The following is a 20,149-nucleotide window of genomic DNA, read 5'->3' as shown; positions in this document are numbered from 1 at the left end:
ATTAAGGTCTTTGTCCAGACAAAACACTCTGAACTTAGAGTTAGTTTTGCTGGGTAACGTATAACCCTGACTGTAAAAATTCAAAATAAAATCTGCTCCCCATCAACCCAAAATGAAGGGCCATAGCATTTAAAGATTGGCCAAGAACCATTAGCTCTGTGTTAGGGTAGAACTTTGCTTTAAAAGGGATAAACCTAAATCAGTAGAACAGAAACTGTTTCTTTAATATAGCAAATGAATCAGATTTTGGAGTAACAGAATTATTAGTGCGCACGTTTTTTCAAAAGTAAGAGTTTTTTTTAAAACTAGCTCTAGTTTAGCAGATTGAAATGAGGCTTATTTAATGCCACATTTAACTTGTTTTTTTCTTTAGCTAACGTATTCCCGTCATCCCTTAAAACTGACCAATTTTTGTCCTGACCAGTGTGGCTCAGTTGTCCTGCAAAGTGGGAATTCACCAGTTCCCTTGCTGGTCAGGGCACATACAAAGGCAACCAACCGATGACGATTCTCTCACATCAGTGTTCCTCTCCCCGTCTTTCTTCCTCCCTTCCCATTTCTCTAGAAAATGAATAAAATCTTTCAAAAATAAACACTGACCAACTCTTGAGTTTACAGCTAAATATTTCTCCAGCCCAGCCCCTCCCTGTCCCTGCCACCACCTTTCTTCCTAGGTCGCCCCCCGGAGAATCCATGGAAACACTCAAGTGTTGCTGACTGGCTTACTGCCTGCCCGACGCCCCGAGCTCCACGCCTGCCCGAGCCAACAGATGTGTGTGATCAGGGACGACACGAACTGGACGTGAGTCTCAGCCCTCGAATTCCACTTGGCCGCACCCGTCCTGCCTTCACAGTCTCTCCTCCTGCCATTGCACCTCACACTGCGCTCTTCCTTTGGAACAGCTTGGTGCTCCCAGTAGAAGGGCTGGTCTGTTTCCACGCCTTGTCTGTGTTCCTTCTCTTTGTAAGGCCCTCTCCATCCTCAGCTGGCCCTGGAGCCCTGGAGCCGCTCAGGTGTCATCTTCTCCCAGAAACAGCTGAAGCCCTGGGCTGTGCTGATTGTCCCTAACTTCCCACAGCACCCAGCAGAAACCTGTGACACTATGTTGAGGTTCACCCGCTTTTGGCTCTCACCCCAGGTAGCCTGGAAAGCTACTTGAGGACATGGACTGTCTGACTCACATTGTGACCCCAGGACCTTGTACAGTTTGGCCCAAAAACATTTAACTGCACCCTGATGGTATGGCTCACTTGGTTGGAGTGTCATCCATGAACCTAAAGGTCACAAGTTCGATTCCCAGTCAAGGCACATGCCTGGGCTACAGGAGAGGCGACTGATGTTCTTCTCTTGCATTGGCGTCCCCCTGCCTTCCCCTCTAAAATCAGTGAGCATGTCCTCGGGTGAGGAGAAAAACGGAATGTTTAGCTGCACATAATCTGTTAAACTGAATTAGAGAAAAAGTATAACTGCATATATTCAACATAATACATGTTTTAGGTCATATATTTATTAAATATTATTTTTCAACTTCATATTTAAAAAACATCAAAACTTGCGACCCCTCAACCAGACAGGCTAAAATGACAAGGACTGATGATGGCATTAGCACACGGACAACTGCAGCTCTCAGGCACTGCTGTAGGGGCATGAACTGGCGGTCCTCGCCAAGGCTGACCAACCGCAGATGACGCGCCCTGCGACCCAGCCGTCCGCACTGAGTACAGGCCCAGGAGCAATGACGACAGTATTCTTAGCAGCATCGTGTGTAACAGCCAGCCCCCGCTGGAAATAATTCAAATGCCCCTTAATGTAGGATAGATGGATAGACTTTGGCATATTCACACAAATACTATGCTACACATACCAACAGAGCAGTACTTTATGAAGTTCAAAAACGAGCTAAACAGACCTGTGGCGACAGAGAAGAAAATGGGTCACCCAGGGGTTGTGGGGATTAGCCAGGCGGAGGCACCTGTGCAGACACCTTGGGTGGCAACTGACACGGTCACCCAGCTTCACAGTAAAGCGCTGTGCACCTTCCGTCCGGCCAAGTCACGGCGCACCCCGGGTAAGAGAAAACATGCCAGGGTGCTGGAGGTGCAGCCGCGACCCAGAAGTCAACTGAACAGAAGTGTGTGTCCCTTTGCCAGAACATGAAAACAATTTTAAGTATGTCCAAATGAACAAACGGTATTCCCTTTACTGTAACAGTTTCAACCTTGGCTTTTAAGGGGTCGTAATATGTTTTCAGTAGTGTTCCACGTGACATAAACTAGGTTTGCTATGTTATATATGCTAGTTACTTAGCACCAAATTTTAGCCTCTCATTTTGCTAAATTTTCAGAAAACAACTAAACTCTGGCCTATAGAATTACAGTGGCTATTTCTTACTAATAATACTCCAGAAGAATTTTGTTTTACTATCCTCTGTCTACTTTACAATCTGATGCCAAACAAATAAAATTCTTTAAAATATATAAAATGTATTTCCTATTAACATTTGGGAGGAAAAAGTTTTAAAAATCTAAAAACACCTTGAGTGCCCTAACACAACATACTCTGCCCTCTAGTTTGCACTTTTGGTCAATGTGCCTAATACTATAAATACTAACCGTATTGGAAGTGAGTTTTAACATTCATAAGGAAATACTGAATTTAACCAAATATTTAATTTCTTATTAAATATTCTGAGGAAAGTGCAAGTAAAAAGATAAACATTTTAAAAGGTTTAAGAGCAAGAAATAACAATAGTACCTGAAATTATGCCTGTAAACATACAGAACTCTGGGCTACAATATATATATATAAGGCAAGAGTGAATATAAATACAGAGACTTTAGAGAAATCTTTTAAATTACAGTGTCAAATGTACAGCTGGAGTAGAACGCTCTGTGCTGGCTGCATGAACTAGAACACAAACTGGAAACCTTAGTGTTAACCAGAACTTCCTGAGTGGCCGACACCGCACTAGTGCGGTGTCAATGGTGGTATGTGAGACCCACTTTTTTTTCAGAGATGGTTGCTGCTTTTGACTTCGCTGCTGTCATCTTCAAGGCACAAATCCAGGTGCTCGTTAATCTGAGACTCCACGACTTCGCTCTGACAGACAGGACAGCTGACCGTGCTGCTGTGAGCCGATGAACTGCTGGAATTCTGCGCCACAGCCACGGGGTACGAGCTACACTCTAGATCATTCCCACCGCTCTGTGTTTTCTCTTTCTTGATGAAAAATTTGTCAAAAACAGTCTTGTCTTCCAGCCTCGGTCGTTTACTCAGGAACTCGTTTTTAGACCCACTCGCACCCTGGGATGCACACGTCAACTCCACTGCTTTCAGAGAATTTCTCAGAGCCGTCTGGGAGGAGGACCCCTTTCTCTGAGAACTAGAAGAGGCGGAATTTTTACTGACATCACCGATGGTTCCACTTTTCCTTGGGGACCCAGTCATGGTCCAGAAGGCCTTTTGACTGGCAGCTGATACTCTAGGAAAGTAGTTGCTTAAAACATTTTGGGAACTGCTGCTGAGAACAGGAGAGATCAGAGGAGCCGTCTTCCTTGAACCGCTCTGCTCAGGTTTCAGCTCAGCGTTAGGACTTGGTCTTCCAGCGTTCGCCGAGTGGTCCTGACTTAGAAGATCTCGGGTTTGGGTGATAGCACGTGGGGTGGCGCACTTCCCAGACAAAGGAGCGCTGTTTGTTCCTCCTAGAACACGTCCTTTCCCACTGAATGGGACAACTCTGTTGGGTTTATCTGCAAAAGATAACCAAGTAAAGTTTTCCTTGACTCAAAACTAATACAGCAACAAATATCAAGCCAAAGGATAGTTTTTAAGAACAAAGCAATGCTGTTTCATCCGAATGTAGATCCCTATAACTACCTATTAATAGAAGGAAGACTCTTTAGCACTTGGAGAACTCGTACTGGGAACGTGGAGGACAGAACACCCACAGACGCGGCGCTCCACCGTGCAGGGGCCGGGTCAGACTTGGAGTCTCACTCGGAGGGAAGCTGCCAGCACACTTGCTCCCTCCTCACAACGAGGAGAACGTCCTCTCCACACACCTTCTTCTACAACTCCACGACTTACCGTTTCAGATTTGGGAGACACAGCTTAGGTCCCTGGGTCCTACCACATCAAATCAGCAACTTCCCAAGGGAAGGAGCATTTTTAATAATAATCTGGTTACCTCTCAAAAGGCAGGGACTCCAGACTTCAGTCTGAAGGTGAAGTCCTGGCACACCCGTCACACTCTTCTCCCAGTGACAGTACAGACACCAGAGGAGAAGCCACCTGGACAGAACCCAACTGATAGGAAGGGCTGTAGTGATGGCTTGCGTTCTGCGCATTGTTTTTTGAATGACTGTTTTTATTTTGACAATCTTTTTGCCTTGTGTTTCCTAATGACTCACTGAGTCAAGACAGGAAAAGGGATTTTAGCCTCAAATACAATCAGTGGAAACGATTTCTACTTTTACTTCCACCTACAGAGAGTGAAGGATGTTTTTCCACCATCACAGTCTCCACTCGAAAGCTTCTAGACACAACCCTTAAGCTTCTCTTAATACCCGTTCTCTAAGGAGAGTCCTGTTGTCCTCACACTGTAGCCACGGCTGTGGGGGAGTCGGGAGAATATACGCCGTAATTACCTTTATTCTCTGCTGCTGCTAGTTTGGTCTTTCCCTTGCCTTTTTTGGAGTAGTTCTCTGGCTCCCTGATCTTCACGTATGTGCCTCCGCAGGTGCTCTGGTGCTCGGCCCACCAGTAGTCATGTGCGGAGGGTGCCCTGTTGGTTGCCCGCTTGACGTAGCCGTAGTAGGGCTTCCTGAACTGGCACGGCCCGTCACAGCGCCACCAGTGCCGCCGGTACTCGTCCACCTCGTCGTGGAAGGTGTGGTATATCTGGGTGAGAGACAGGTCTCAGCATTCAGTGGGCAAGTGAACAGTTTTCAGAAAATACATGAATTTTTTTTAAAGCTTTCCAGTTTCCCAGAGCTTTCTGAAGTTTTATTTTGGGAAAGACAGCAACTATATTTAGCTTCTGTTCAAAAGTTCATTTTAGCCCTGGCTGGTGTAGCTCAGTGGACTGAGCGCAGGCCTGCGAACCACACGATCACGGTTCGATTCCCAGTCAGGGCACATGCCTGGGTTGCAGGCCAGTTCCCGGTTCCCGGCAGGGGACGAATGAGAGGCAACCATACATTGACATTTCTCTCTCTCTCTCTCTCTCCTTCCCTTCCCCTCTAAGATAAATAAATAAAATAAAATTTTTTTTAAAAAAGTTCATTTTAATGGGAAAGAGTAGCAGTTAACTTAATACTTCACAAATCATGTCAAAAAAAAAACCTTACAGGAAAACACAATGCCTTTATATGTGTTCGAAGTTTTAGAAAACAAATTTTAAAATGATCAAAAATTATGGTGAAGACTCGAGTTTATGTAATGCCATAGTGAGGAAGAACGGTCCCCAATGAGTATTAATCCCAAAGGCTCTGAAGAACTAGTTCTGTACCTGCTGGACCCCGACAACACAAGCAGCTTGCCCAGTGCGGCCCCTGCTAAGCCCCACTCTGCGCATCCGCACGGCTCTTTGCTCATGTCTTTGTAATAAGCCCGTGGGCTATCGTTTTGTCTATTTACAGACGAAACAGTCTCCAGAATTCGAATGTTTTCATCTTCGTGCCCCTAGTGACTAATACAAGCTTGGCACACACAGTGAAGGTGCGATCAGTATTTGCTGAGTGCACAGAGAGCTCCATTCACTTGAGCAAAATTCTCTGTGTATGTGCTTTTCACTCCTCAATCAGGATCATTTCGTTTCACCCCCGGACAAAATGTTACTTAGAACTCAAGCAGAAGACAGAGAAGAGTTTTGATGGAAAGGGAGGTTAGCCCTCCCACCTGGGTGGCAATGAGATGGCAGGGCACCATCTAAAACAGTCTCTCCTAAATGACAATGAATACCGGTCCTTCTGGCTTCTCAGTGGGACATTACAATCTGCATAAGATAAGGAGTATCTGCATATGAGGTTTTTCAAATCAAAGACAATGTAACTTTTTAATAAATTCCCCTTGTAGGAAAGAATGCTTCGCTTTCCTTAACTCTATAGATAACTAAAACTCTGTTACTTGGCAAGCACACGAACAATGCACATTCTATTCAGAGAAGAAGAGACTGGAGGACAAAGGTTGGGGGCAGAGGGACGGAGGATGCTGCCTTCTCTCACCCTGAGAACTCTGCTTACTAAGTCACTGACAGAAAGTCTGGGAATTGGGTCTGTTTCGCTTCCAACTCCTGTAACTCCTACAGCCTGGGAGGGTGACTTTTTAACAATGCGGTCACTAAAATAAGAATATTCTGCAATGTGAAACTGGATGCGCTGTGGAGTTTGTTACAACAGGATGTGACCTGACAAAGCAAGGGTGTCCACTCGGTCAAACCTCTCCTACATAAAAACACACAGGCATCCAAAATAAGAGAACGTATCCTCCTCCCACTGAACAACAGGGAGTGTACCAGGACTCTGCTTCAAGTGCAAATCCTACGGTGGAAGACTTTTGTACTGACAACTCCATAACTTTTTTGCTAATGTAGATTTCATGTGACTTTTTTAGTGCAAGCCACTTTCCTGATGGTGAAGGTGACTGTGCCCACTAACTACACGAGTGCTTTAGAAAGTTAACACTGACAGCTGGAAAAAAATACATCGAGAGTGAGCACTTCTCATTCTCCATCACACTGGCCTTTATTGCATTTTAAAGGAAGGGAAAACCCAAAATAGGGAAGATTTTTTTAAATTGAATTTTAGAGAGAGGAAAGGGGAGAGAGGGAGGGAGGGAGAGATTCATTTGCTGTTCCACACTTACACACCATTTTCCTATGTGCCCTGACTAGGGATTAAACCTGCAACCTTGGTGTGTGGGGATGATGCCCTAACCACCTGGTTACTGGCCAAGCCAAAATACCAAAGAACTTAATCTATGTTGGAATGAATGTTCTGTCTGGTTCACTTGTAGGGGCACTAGCTACATTAAATGTCTCATGCAGAGATCTAGAAAAACAGTAAGAGTCACCCTGTGTTCAGAGAGACGACAGCAGAATAAAATACTGGCGAAGGTTCAGTATCTGTGAGGAGACTCAAAGGACAGAGAAGTCACAGCCCACTGGAAAGATGGGAGCTCGCTGACGAAGAACAGAAGTGGCACGTTTGGGGGAAGGTTTTGAGGAAAGGCACGGCGGTGACAAGTTCAGTGAGAAACACAAGACCTAAGCAGGGGAGTTGTGGGAGGTAAGACAAAAGCAACGAGCATTTATTTGATAAAACAAAAACAACTGAGTTCTAATAACTCAAACTGCAAAAATGTTTTGCATGTACTTTCTCCTTTAATCCTCACAAGGACCCAACAGACGGGAATTGTTATCATCCTCATTCCCAGTGTCCAACCTGTGGCCTCGGGCCACATGCGGCCCAGGATGGCTGTGAATGCGGCCCAAGACAAAATCCTTAATTTACTTAAAACAGTATGAGATTTTCTTGTGATTACGTGTCGCAGTGTATTTAACAGGTGGCCCGAGACGGCCCTTCCAGCATGGCCCAGCGACACCACGAGGTCAGACACCCGTCATGTCAGTAAACTCACGGGCAGAAGAGGCAAACTAAGCAGGCCCCACAATGTGAGCCCGAGCAATCTGACTCCTCATGCGGTTTGCGCCCCAGGCTCTGTCATCTCCCATGACGTGATGTTGACACGGGAATCAAAGGAGACCGCGAGGAACAGAAGGATGTAAGAAGTGGGAGCAGAATCCAGGGTGGACTGGAGGAGGAGTCTATGAGGGAACGGGCCAGGTGAGAGGGGCCGCAGGCCTGGCGTGGTCGCGGGCCTGGGACACGGCTGGCTGCGCTGCTGCCCCACTGCGCCTCCTAGACCAGCCAGCCGGCTTCCCCAGGCCTCTCACTCGCCGGGCCAGCCCTCCGGGGCAGTATTTGTCCTCCCCGGTTCTCCGTGTTTAACTAGATCCCAGGAACGACTACAGGAAGAAATTCTAACTAGCACCCACGAGTGTGGCTCCGCCTACCGTGATGTTGGCCCCCGTCAGGCAGTTGATGCGATGCATGTGCTTGCAAAACTCGGGGCCGTGCCCTTCCCGGTCTTTGTCGTTGTTGGTGACAAACAAATAGGCGTGTATCATCTCGTGCAGGAGGGTCTGAAACAGAGAACAATCACTCTGCGACACTTTTGAAATAAAAATGCATTTTCCCACTCTACCTGGGGTCTCACCCTTCTTTGGCCCCCAGACTCCTTTCAGAAGCTGGTAAGAAGCCATGGGCCATTTCTCTATAAAACACCCTCACACATGCACACAGCACCGTGCACAGAACTGCCCAAGCTCTGCAGAGCCCTGCATGCGACTCCCTGCTCAGGAGCGCCAATTCATCCATTCACTGAAATCCAGAAGAAGAGGCCAGTAGGTTCACTACATAAAAATCTTAACAGTTCTCACTATGACTTACATAATGAGAACATTTGAACACCTGAGGGGGGGAAATTTACAATTCTGCCTGGGGGGGAAACACCTTAAGTGAACAAACTCAGAAAAATATATGTGCAACTCATCTCCTAATTCCTAAACTATAAAGAGCTCCCAAAGTCAACAGGAAAACGACAAACAACCTAATTTTAAAATGGGTCATGGTCACAGAGTTGAGAGAAAAAGAAATGTAAATAGCCCTGGCTGGTGTAGCTCAGTGGATTGAGCACGGGCCTGCGAACCAGAGGATCGCGGTTCGATTNGAGGGGCCGCAGGCCTGGCGTGGTCGCGGGCCTCGGACACGGCTGGCTGCGCTGCTGCCCCACTGCGCCTCCTAGACCAGCCAGCCGGCTTCCCCAGGCCTCTCACTCGCCGGGCCAGCCCTCCGGGGCAGTATTTGTCCTCCCCGGTTCTCCGTGTTTAACTAGATCCCAGGAACGACTACAGGAAGAAATTCTAACTAGCACCCAAGAGTGTGGCTCCGCCTACCGTGATGTTGGCCCCCGTCAGGCAGTTGATGCGATGCATGTGCTTGCAAAACTCGGGGCCGTGCCCTTCCCGGTCTTTGTCGTTGTTGGTGACAAACAAATAGGCGTGTATCATCTCGTGCAGGAGGGTCTGAAACAGAGAACAATCACTCTGCGACACTTTTGAAATAAAAATGCATTTTCCCACTCTACCTGGGGTCTCACCCTTCTTTGGCCCCCAGACTCCTTTCAGAAGCTGGTAAGAAGCCGTGGGCCATTTCTCTATAAAACACCCTCACACATGCACACAGCACTGTGCACAGAACTGCCCAAGCTCTGCAGAGCCCTGCAGCGACTCCCTGCTCAGGAGCGCCAATTCATCCATTCACTGAAATCCAGAAGAAGAGGCCAATAGGTTCACTACATAAAAATCTTACAGTTCTCACTATGACTTACATAATGAGAACATTTGAACACCTGAGGGGGGGGGAATTTACAATTCTGCCTGGGGGGGAAACACCTTAAGTGAACAAACTCAAAAAATATATGTGCAACTCATCTCCTAATTCCTAAACTATAAAGAGCTCCCAAAGTCAACAGGAAAATGACAAACAACCTAATTTTAAAATGGGTCGTGGTCACAGAGTTCAGAGAAAAAGAAATGTAAATAGCCCTGGCTGGTGTAGCTCAGTGGATTGAGCGCGGGCCTGCGAACCAGAGGATCGCGGTTCAATTCCCAATCAGGGCACATGCCTGGGTTGCAGGCCAGTTCCCTGCAGGCCAACTCCCAGCAGGGGACGCACGAAAGGCAACCATACATTGATGTTTCTCTCCCTCTCTCCTTCCCTTCTAAAGATAAGTAAGTAAGTAAGTAAGTAAGTAAGTAAAGGAAGGAAAGGAAGGAAAGGAAGGAAAGGAAGGAAAGGAAGGGAAGGAAGGAAGGGAAGGAAGGAAGGAAGGAAGGAAGGAAGGAAGGAAGGAAGGAAGAAAGAAATGTAAATAACCCATTCACATGAAAAAATGTTCAACCCCATTTATAAAATAAAGACAATACTATACTAGTATACCACTTCTTGTTTATCAAGGTCAGTAAAGCTGGTAAGTTACTTAAAATAAAAACAATAAAAAATTAGTCAAGTTTGACACCATCACTAAAGCTAAGGACAACATCTCTGTAGGAGTGCAGAATAGAACAACTCCTACGGAGAATGTGGGAACACCTAACAAAATTCCAAGTGCATTTATCTTCTACCCAGCAACACCCCCAAACTAATACAAAATGTCCCAAGTCCTGAGTACTTTCATTGTGGTGGTGTTTGCAATGGCAAGAACTTAGAAATAAACGTTTAGCACTAGGGGCCTGGTTGAATGAACTAGGGCACATCCACATAATGGAATACCATACAGCCATAAAGAAGAATGAAAAAGATCTCTATGAAATGATGTGGGGAAACCAACCGAGTGTATTGTTTTAACGTAAAGTTTTAAAACAAGCTAATAAAACCAACTGCACTCCACACCAAGGATGGAGAACTTTAAGTGCAAAATTAACAAAAGCATTTAACACTTCTGTTTCATAATTTGTTCTAAAAATTGCAAATACACTTTAAATTACATTTTGTTTATGCTGTTACAGTTGTCTCAAATCTACCCCCTTTGCCCTCCTCCACCCAGACCTCCCCTCTCCCTCAGGCAACCCCTACTCCACCATCCATGACCATGGGTCATGCCGGTCATGCCTGTAGGTCCTCTGGCTGCTCTCTTCCCTGTGCTGTGCTTCACATCCCCATGACTGTTCTGTGACTACCCACTTGTACTTCTCAATCCCTTCATCTTTTTCGCCCATCTCCCTGAACACCCTCCCATCTCACAGCCATCAAAATGGTCTCTGTATCTATGCTTCTGTTTCTGTTCGGCTTGTTTATTTTGGTTTTTAGATCTAACTGTTGACAGATATGTATTATGGCCATTTTATTGTTCATATTTTTATGCTTCTTAAAGAAGACCTTTAACATTTTATATAATACTAGTTTGATGATGATGAACTCCTTTAGCTTTTTCTTGTCTGGGAAGCTCTTCATCTGTCCTTCAATTCTAAATGATTGTTTTGCTGGGTAGAGCAATCTTGGTTGTAGGCCCTTGCTTTTCATCACTTTGAATATTTCTTGCCAATCCCTTCTAGCCTGCAAAGTTCCAGAACTCAGCTGTCAGTCTAATAGGAGCTTCCCTATAGTTAACTAATTGCTTTTCTCTTGCTGCTTTTAAGATTCTCTTTGTATTTAACCTTTGGAATTTTAATTATGATGTGTCACTTTTATTTAGGGTTGTTAGGGTATTTTTATTTAATAATTTTATTATAAAATGTCCCTTTTGTTTTGTAGTACAACTTCTTCCCTTAAAATCTTTAGTCTGGTACTAATATAACCACAATAGTTTTCTCTTGTTAAGTGTTTGGATGATAATACATTTTTTATCTTTTTAAATTTAACATATGAGTTTTTAAGAGTGTTGCTTTTAATCTAATATGTCACTCCGTGTCTTTAACTGGAGTGTTTAGTCTATTTATACTTAATATAATTACTGATATTGTGTTTACTATAATTACTGATATATGCTTACCTTTCTCTTTCTAAAATTAACCAAGCATTTCCATCTTACCATTTGACATTCAGTAGCTATTTACTTTTTAAAAAATTGTGGCAGAAAACCAGTAACATAAAATTTACCATCTTAACCATTTTTAAGCATACAGTTCAGTAATGTTATGTATATTTTTCATTGTGAAACCCACTACATTTTATTTTTCTTAAAAACAGCATCCCACCCTGGCTGGTGTGGCTCAGTGGAATGAGCACGGGCCTGCGAACCAGAGGATCGCGGTTCGATTCCCAGTCAGGGCACATGCCTGGGTTGCAGGCCAGTTCCCAAAAGGGGACTCACTGGAGGCAACCATGCATTGATACTTCTCTCCTTCTCTCTTTACCTTCCCCTCGAAAGATAAATAAATAATATCTTTAAAAAAAACAGCATCCCTCATTTTTCTAAGCACATTTTAACATACTTCCCATCCAACCTCCACCACCCTATGCTCCATTTCAAGCGGGATAATTGGGGCAAGACAAGTGACCCTGTGTGCATCTGGGAGACTTTCAGGCATTTTCCAGACTCCACTACAGCGTTCCCGCTGTTGCACTTGGGCAGCAGGAGAGACCACACCTCCGGCTGTTTAGAGCAGCCTCGTCCGGCTGGTTTTGCCAGCTCAGCGGATGTCCTGGGAGGGCAGCACCACAGGTGGGTAGCATGAGAGTCAAAACGGGTGTCTTGATAGAAAAATTTGGATTCTTAAGTTTTTCTGTTTCTGAATATGCACCTTAAACCAGCTACTTAACCTCACTGAACCTTAACTTGCTCGTGTAAAAATGAGGATAACACATACTGAAATTTGTAAATTACTGTAAATATCAAATTAGATACTATGCCTGAAAGCCTTGAACTTTGAAGCACTATAAAAATATAAGGCAATCATTACTATTTGCCCCACAATTAAAGTTTGCAATGAGAGAATACGGAGGGTTTTTTTACACATACAGGTTAATTCAGTGTCAAATCAGTAAGAAGCTCTAAATTACAGGGCTAAGAATCAAGTTTTTGCAAAGAATACCTCCACAAGATCCTTTCTTGGTCTCAACTTTAAAAGGGGTTCGCTGAGACGGATGGAGCACATCCCACCTCTCCCTTCATAGGTGCAGATCCCAGCACACCTGAAAGACAAACACCGCCGGAGCGTCATCTGCCAGATACACACAAAAGGGAAACCTGAAAAGTCGGGTCCTTATACATTCTTAGCCGGTCACACAAGAGAACTCCATGGCCGATGGCTTTCTTAAAAGCATCCCCACGTTGTTAAAAGAGACGGGCACCTCACCCCAGGCAGGGCGCTACGTGAGCGGCAGTGGCTTCCCCTCCCCCAGCCAGGCTGCCGAAGCTCAGGGAGATAGTGTTCTGCCGCTCCCTTCTCCTTCCCACCAACTATCATCACTTGGAGGCGGTATCAGCCGCATCTCCACCAACCCATCTCCAAAGCTCTAACAGTCTGATTTTTAGCTTGAACACTACCTAAGTTTTAGGTAGTACATAACCGCCTGTTGAACTTGTTAATAAGACTCCGTTCACGTACAGGCCTACATTTTCCCATCGGGATTTCTCCGACTTAGCGTGTGGGAAGGGGATCCTAGGGGCGTCCCTTAAGACCCCTCGGGTCTAGAACTATGGGAATGCCACCCCCGCCCCCAACTCGAACGCCCAGCTCACTGCTAAGTGCTGGTGTCCTAACGGCACGGGAGAAAAGGACAAGTCCTGATCCCTATGGAACCAGCAAAAGACAAATCAGAGATGTGCTCGTTAATTTTCAAATGAGGTGAGATTCCTAGAAACACCCTTTTTTCTCAGTGTGTCCGTGGTAAGTCAAACGGTAGCGATGTGGGCCACACAGCTTTCTTAAAGCTGTTTCGGCGGGAGAGAGACGGCAGGGACGGAGAAATACACCAGAGGAACCGCCTAGTCCGAAACCGGACCCCTCGTTTAATTGCCCTGGGCCCGTCGCGGGTGGGGAAGGGGGAAAGGAGAAGCCCTGCGGGCCTTCCCCGCAGCCGGCGGGTTCGGGACTCACAGGGTCATTCGCCTGCTCCACTTCACCTCCACGGCCTCCAGTTGACCCCAGAAGAACCGATCGTTGAACTGCACGAACAGGGCCTGCAGATCCGGGGTGGGGTCCACCAACTCCCAGGACTCGTCCACCAGTGATAAGGGCTCCTGGGCCTGACTGAGCTTCGAAACCGGCAAGTTCCACTCCTCCTGAAGCTGTAATGCCAAAACCAGGTCCTCATCCATCGCTGCCAGGCTCCCAGGTGGGGTCCGCCCGCATTAGGCTCGCTCCCCGGCGCTACTTCCCGTCACTAAGGCTCCAAGGACCCCGTAGAGCTTTTAGAAGATACCGGCTGTTGGGCTATCGGCTCAGTCCACGGGTCTCGCGGTAACTCAGGGGAACCTGGCTCGAGAACGAGAACTGAGTTTGCCCCAAACGCCGAAGCCAAGATTCCGAGGTTTAAGAAAAAGAACTAAACATGACACCTTCTAATGGGCTCAAACCCTGGGTTCCCAGAACTCGGGCAAAGGACGGTTTCAGGAAGGGGATACCTCCTTCACGATACGTTAATTTCAAATACGTCACGGTAGGCGCATGCACAGTACCTCGTCGCTCTGGGCCTCACCCCCCCCCACTCACTTCCGCGTTAGCTCCTCCAGCGCAAGCGCTCTAGGCCACTGGCTTTACTGCGCAGGTGCAATGTCTGAGTTCCGCTCACTGCGCAGGCGCACTATCTAAAGTTCAGACTCGAGCGCAAGCGTACTCGATTCCCTTCCAATCTTGCTTCCTCAGCCCCGGAGCTGCACTGAGTTTGGGTGGGCCCCTGCCACAGCGGCACCGGTAACAGCGAGAGTGACAGCAACTGCGTGAGACGTGGATGGAAATGGCGATGGCGATGTCGGACAGTGGGGCGAGCCGCCTGCGGCGGCAGCTGGAGTCGGGAAGCTTTGAGGCGCGACTGTACGTGAAACAGCTTTCGCAGCAGTCAGACGGGGACCGGGACCTGCAAGAACACCGGCAGCGCATCCAGGCGCTGGCGGAGGAGACGGCGCAGAACCTAAAGCGTAACGTCTACCAGAACTACCGGCAGTTCATAGAGACGGCCCGTGAGATCTCCTACTTGGAGAGCGAGATGTATCAGCTTAGCCATCTGCTGACTGAGCAGAAGAGCAGCCTGGAGAGCATCCCGCTTACCTTGCTGCCAGCTGCTGCCGCCGCTGGGGCCGCAGCGGCCGCCGGGGGTGAGGAGGGGGGAGGGGGCGCGGGGTGCCGAGACCACCGCCGGGGCCAGGCTGGTCTTTTCCCTACCCCGGGCGGCGCCTCCCGCGACTGCGCCGGTTCGGGCGAGGAGGGAAAGCAGCGCACTCTCACCACCCTGCTTGAGAAGGTGGAAGGCTGCAGACACCTGCTGGAGACGCCTGGACAGTACCTGGTATACAACGGGGACCTGGTAGAATACGAGGCAGACCACATGGCCCAGCTGCAGCGGGTACACGGCTTTCTCATGAACGACTGTTTGTTGGTGGCCACCTGGCTGCCACAGCGGCGGGGGATGTATCGCTATAACGCCCTCTATCCCCTCGATGGTTTGGCCGTGGTCAATGTCAAGGACAACCCGCCCATGAAGGACATGTTCAAGCTGCTGATGTTTCCTGAGAGCCGCATTTTTCAGGCGGAAAATGCTAAAATCAAACGAGAGTGGCTGGAGGTGTTGGAAGAAACCAAGAGGGCACTCAGTGAAAAAAGACGAAGGGAGCAGGAGGAGGCAGCAGCTCCTCGAGGGCCACCCCAAGTGACTGCCAAAGCTAACCCGTTTGAGGATGAAGAAGAAGACGAACCAGCTGTTCCTGAGGTGGAAGAAGAGAAGGTGGACCTCTCAATGGAATGGATCCAGGAGTTGCCTGAAGACCTGGATGTCTGCATTGCCCAGAGGGACTTTGAAGGGGCCGTGGACCTGCTGGACAAGTTGAACAATTACCTGGAAGATAAGCCCAGTCCACCTCCGGTAAAAGAACTGAGGGCCAAAGTGGATGAGCGTGTTCGACAGCTTACCAAGGTGCTCATGTTTGAACTGTCCCCAGGTCGTTCCCTGAGAGGTGGCCCGAAGGCTACTCGCCGGGCAGTGTCTCAGCTCATCCGACTTGGCCAGTGCACGAAGGCTTGTGAGCTGTTTCTGAGGAACAGGGCAGCAGCTGTGCACACGGCCATCCGCCAGCTTCGCATTGAAGGTGCCACTTTACTCTACATTCATAAGCTGTGCCATGTCTTCTTCACCAGCCTCCTTGAGACTGCAAGGGAATTTGAGACGGACTTCGCAGGCACTGACAGTGGCTGCTACTCTGCCTTCGTGGTCTGGGCAAGGTCGGCCATGGGCATGTTTGTGGATGCTTTCAGCAAACAGGTGTTTGATAGTAAGGAGAGCCTCTCCACAGCAGCTGAGTGTGTTAAAGTGGCGAAGGAGCACTGTCAGCAACTCGGTGACATTGGACTAGACCTCACCTTCATCGTCCATGCCCTTCTGGTGAAAGACATCCAAGGGGCCTTGCACAGTTACAAAGAAATCATCATTGAAGCCACCAAACATCGCAACTCGGAGGAGATGTGGAGGAGGATGAACCTGATGACCCCAGAGGCCCTGGGCAAACTCAAAGAGGAGATGAAGAACTGTGGGGTGAGCAACTTCGAGCAGTACACCGGGGACGACTGCTGGGTGAACCTCAGCTACACGGTGGTTGCTTTCACCAAACAGACCATGGGCTTCTTGGAAGAAGCACTGAAGCTGTATTTCCCAGAGCTGCACATGGTACTTTTGGAGGGCCTGATGGAAATCATTTTGGTTGCTGTTCAGCATGTGGATTATAGTCTTCGGTGTGAGCAGGATCCAGAGAAGAAGGCTTTTATCAGACAGAACGCATCCTTTCTGTATGAAACAGTCCTCCCCGTGGTGGAGAAACGTTTTGAAGAAGGTGTAGGGAAACCCGCCAAGCAACTCCAGGACCTGAGGAATGCATCTAGACTTATTCGTGTGAATCCTGAGAGCACAACTTCAGTGGTCTGATGCTTGGGTCTGTTTACGTGTATACATATATATTGTTTCTATATTATTTATATTTATATTAAGTCACATTAGCATTTTCTCTGTAGTCTCAAACACAGCTTAACAATAAAAGATGCCCTCTCAGATAGAAATCCAAAAGGAGAAGGAAGAAAATGTTAAACCCAAATAACAAAAACGTTGCAATTAATAAAATATATGCTTTCCTTTTAAGTTATGCTAACTCTCTAATGGATATATTGTCACACTGTATCATCTTAGTTTATTCTTTAAGTCAAAACACACTTTCTCATAGTACATGCTGTGCAGCACAAGGAAGTAATATGTCTAAGTATTTTATGAAAAGTTTCCCAGTTCGCTAAAATGTTACATTTCTTAAAGGGTCCAGTGCCATATAAAACACTCTGCTTCATGTATTTTCCCACCTTAAAATGTGATTAAATAGTTGCGGGGGTGGAGGGGGAGATGAGAAAATTGGTTTTAGGGTAAATTTTGTTCAAAAGAATTCTTTCCTGAAAGTAGCTAGTGTGCACACACAAATACTCTGATCCGTATAGCACACACGAGGAAGCATTCATGAAAGAGCCCAGCAAACATTTCCAGTGTGAGTTGAATGGCTAGTTATTTTCAGCTGCTTACTAGCAGCTTTCTAGTATTTGATTTGGGAGCGTTGACTTGAAAATCTTAAGGACTATGACAAATATTGTTTTCAACATATTCCTGAACTGTCCAGCTAGGGCCTTTTTTTATCATTAAAAACAACAATAATAGAAACGGGCACATTAAGGAACCTGGCAGAATGAGTCATTTTTAGCTGCCCCGCCCCGCTTCTATAGTGGCTCAAACTTCATGCAAATGGGAGAAAAGTTTTCATTGAGATACATATATAGATATCAGGATCTGGTGGATGCAAAATTAGAAAAAATCATATGCAAGCCCTATACTGTTCTCAGGTATGACTGCTTTGAGCACAGAACTGTGGTTGCTCTTTTTGGTAACAGTGGAGAACAGGCAAGACAATGCGCCCGAAACCAAGGGAGAAGACAGACCTGATGACTCTTAGAATGCCCCAGGCTGCATTTTTCTTGTTTGATCTTTTGTTTTACTTGCCTTATTTTTTTAAATGAACACCACCCTTACTTCAGATTGTTTAATACAACAAAAATAATGAAGGAAATTTGAACTTCCCCACACTTCTAGCCTGTTGCATCTGTCTTGTATCGATTCTACATTGCTCATCCCCGGAGAGTAACTGTGGCAGCTGAGGTCCGTTTGTCCCAGCTCTGAGTTGTGACTCTTGTTCATAGGTGCCATTTCTGATGCCAATTACTTCAAAAGGTCGTTTCTTTTATCTGAATAAAAATAGTGGTGTTAAGACTGTGGAAATTATGTAAACCTCATAGCTTCCAATACTGGTTTAGTTACCGGTTGTAAAACTCCTTGACATAATTTTACTCAGGCCAGAGGCGCCTCTTATTTTATGTTTCGCACTGCCCATTTTAGAAGGTTGAAAATCATCAAAGTTAGAGATTTTCTTTTACTAAGGTTTTTTTTTTACATAACTTGGGGATTTTCTAGATAATAACCATACTGGATATCTCTGCTGAACAAAAAGTTATAATCTGTCTTTTTTAAAGATGACTGGAAACTTGAATTTGATAAAAAATGTGATTATTTTGTGCCACTTACGGTTTCTAAAATGATAATGTATGAAACACATACTGTGCAAATACTTGATGCTGGGTCCATAAAATGATCGTCTGAAATCAAAACTTCTTTGAAGGCATGGAGTTGTAACAACTTAACTGTGGATACTCAGATATTTAACTGGTTGCTTCTCCGTAGAACTGTCTGCTTTTTAAAACTGGAAGTCAGAATTTCCTTCCGTTCAAGGTGCAGCTGCAGGAAGTGCGCTTTTCGTGGATCAGCTAGTGTGGGGGGCTGGTTCAAGACCCCCACTGTGCAGAGTGTACCTCTGTGCCAGGACGGAGCGATTGGATGGCCGTCCCTCAGAGTGGGGTCAGAGCTCTTATTTTTGTTTCATTAGACTCCAATGCAAGTGCTGAAACTTGAATGCACTCAGAGCTTGCTCAGAATGTAGCAGGTACTGTAACAAACCACTGAAGGGTTGACTGCCTTATTTGCTGGCCTCCAACATAACACTGTCACTTGAGCTTGGAGTCACAGACTTGACTCAACTCATTACTGTTGAAAAAAGACACCCTGTGGAATTAAGTCTCTCTTTGATTAAAGCCTCCTGTCACATAAGTGCTGAAAACTGTCTTGTTTTTGTTTAAAATAGCACCTGTACTTACACGATCAGCATTTGTATTTTGCAACTTGCTTACCTGGGACTGGTAATTTGGGACTTGCCATGTAGTATAAAACTGGTTTATAGACACGTTGCCTATTGTTGTGCTGTGATATGAGGGAACCTGAAACGTTTGTCAAAATAAAGCTTACAATGTTTCTTACACTGGATAACGCTGGTTGATGTTACGATGTTCTATGTCTCTTTCTTTAACCAGGACTTAATATTCTCATGTCCTGTTACTGAAACACAGTAGTAAAGAGCCTGCTTTGGCCCTGGCAGGGTGGCTCAGTTGGAGTGCCGTCCCTTACACCAAAAGACAGCGGGTTCCATCCCCAGTCACGGCCGGCACACACCTCGATTTTGGGTTCCTTATCCTCAGGTGAGGCTGAAAAGAGAAAGAACCTAGGTTTGTTTATTTTTAATTGATTTGAGAGAGAGAGACATCAGCTTGTTGTTTTACTTAGTTATGCACTCAGTGGTTGATTGTTCTGTGTGCCCTGACCAGAACTGCATGCAGAACCGTGGCATATGAGGACTGCTCTAACCAACTGAGCCACCCAGCCAGGGTTGCTCTGTTTTTCTATATGGCGATGATAGGTTGGAAGCTCTTAGCTAATTTAAATGTGTTCTGCTTGCTGTCAGAATTGTGGGTAAATCAGCCCTGGCTGGTATAGCTCAGTGCACTGAGTGCAGGCCTATGCATTCCCAGTCAGGGCACATGCCTACCAGTGACAAAATTATATTATACATCTGCAGCTAATTAAAACAGCTTGATAATGACACAGCCATAGAAATACCAGTGAAATGCCCTGGCTGGTGTGGCTCAATCAATTGAGTGCCAACCTGCGAACCAGAGGGTTGCAGGTTCGATTCCCAGTCAGGGCAAATGCCCGGGTTGCAGGCCAGATCCCCAGTAGGGGGCGCTTGAGAGGCAAGCACACATGGATGTTTCTCTCCCTTTGTCCCTCCCTGGGTTGTGGGCCAGGTCCCCAGTTGGAGCCCTGTGAGAGGCAACTAATCAATGTTTCCTTCTCTTTCTCCCTCCCCTCTCTCTCTAAAAATAAATTTTAAAAATATTTTTTAGAAAAGAATTGTGGGTAAATCAGACCTCAGTTTTTAAGGATTCCCTTTCATTGGAAA

General features: G+C 46.4%; 2 protein-coding genes across 2 annotated transcripts; one reads left to right on the top strand and one right to left on the bottom strand.

The window, feature by feature from the left end:
• Nucleotides 1-1,489: 1,489 nt before the first annotated feature.
• SPRTN (SprT-like N-terminal domain) lies at nt 1,490-14,178 on the bottom strand. Its single transcript, XM_037060240.1, has 5 exons — nt 13,665-14,178; nt 12,657-12,756; nt 9,018-9,146; nt 4,648-4,900; nt 1,490-3,750 (listed from the first exon to the last, which is right to left on the bottom strand). Exons 1-5 carry the CDS (start codon nt 13,883-13,885, stop codon nt 3,011-3,013), a joined length of 1,443 nt encoding a protein of 480 aa, XP_036916135.1. The 5' UTR covers nt 13,886-14,178; the 3' UTR covers nt 1,490-3,010.
• Nucleotides 14,179-14,342: 164 nt separating this feature from the next.
• Nucleotides 14,343-19,189, top strand: EXOC8 (exocyst complex component 8). The gene has a single exon (XM_037060239.1). The coding sequence runs from the start codon at nt 14,518-14,520 to the stop codon at nt 16,696-16,698; it is 2,181 nt and encodes a 726-aa protein (XP_036916134.1). The 5' UTR covers nt 14,343-14,517; the 3' UTR covers nt 16,699-19,189.
• Nucleotides 19,190-20,149: the final 960 nt, after the last annotated feature.

Source organism: Sturnira hondurensis, unplaced genomic scaffold, assembly GCF_014824575.4.
Source record: "Sturnira hondurensis isolate 20B ecotype Veracruz unplaced genomic scaffold, ASM1482457v3 Scaffold0011512, whole genome shotgun sequence".
Lineage (NCBI taxonomy): Eukaryota > Metazoa > Chordata > Mammalia > Chiroptera > Phyllostomidae > Sturnira > Sturnira hondurensis.
Note: the sequence above shows the minus strand (reverse complement) of the source record. Positions and strands in the feature narration are given on the sequence as shown.

Bases quoted from the DNA above. Each gene is read 5' to 3' on its own strand.
- SPRTN (XM_037060240.1), bottom strand. From the start codon at position 13,885: ATGGATGAGGACCTGGTTTTGGCATTACAGCTTCAGGAGGAGTGGAAC. The intron at 12,757-13,664 runs GTGAGTCCCGAA...TTTGTCTTTCAG, and splicing joins TGGAGCAGGCGAATGACCCT to GTGTGCTGGGATCTGCACCT. The intron at 9,147-12,656 runs GTATTCTTTGCA...TCTCTGTTTCAG, and splicing joins CAAGAAAGGATCTTGTGGAG to ACCCTCCTGCACGAGATGAT.
- EXOC8 (XM_037060239.1), top strand. From the start codon at position 14,518: ATGGAAATGGCGATGGCGATGTCGGACAGTGGGGCGAGCCGCCTGCGG.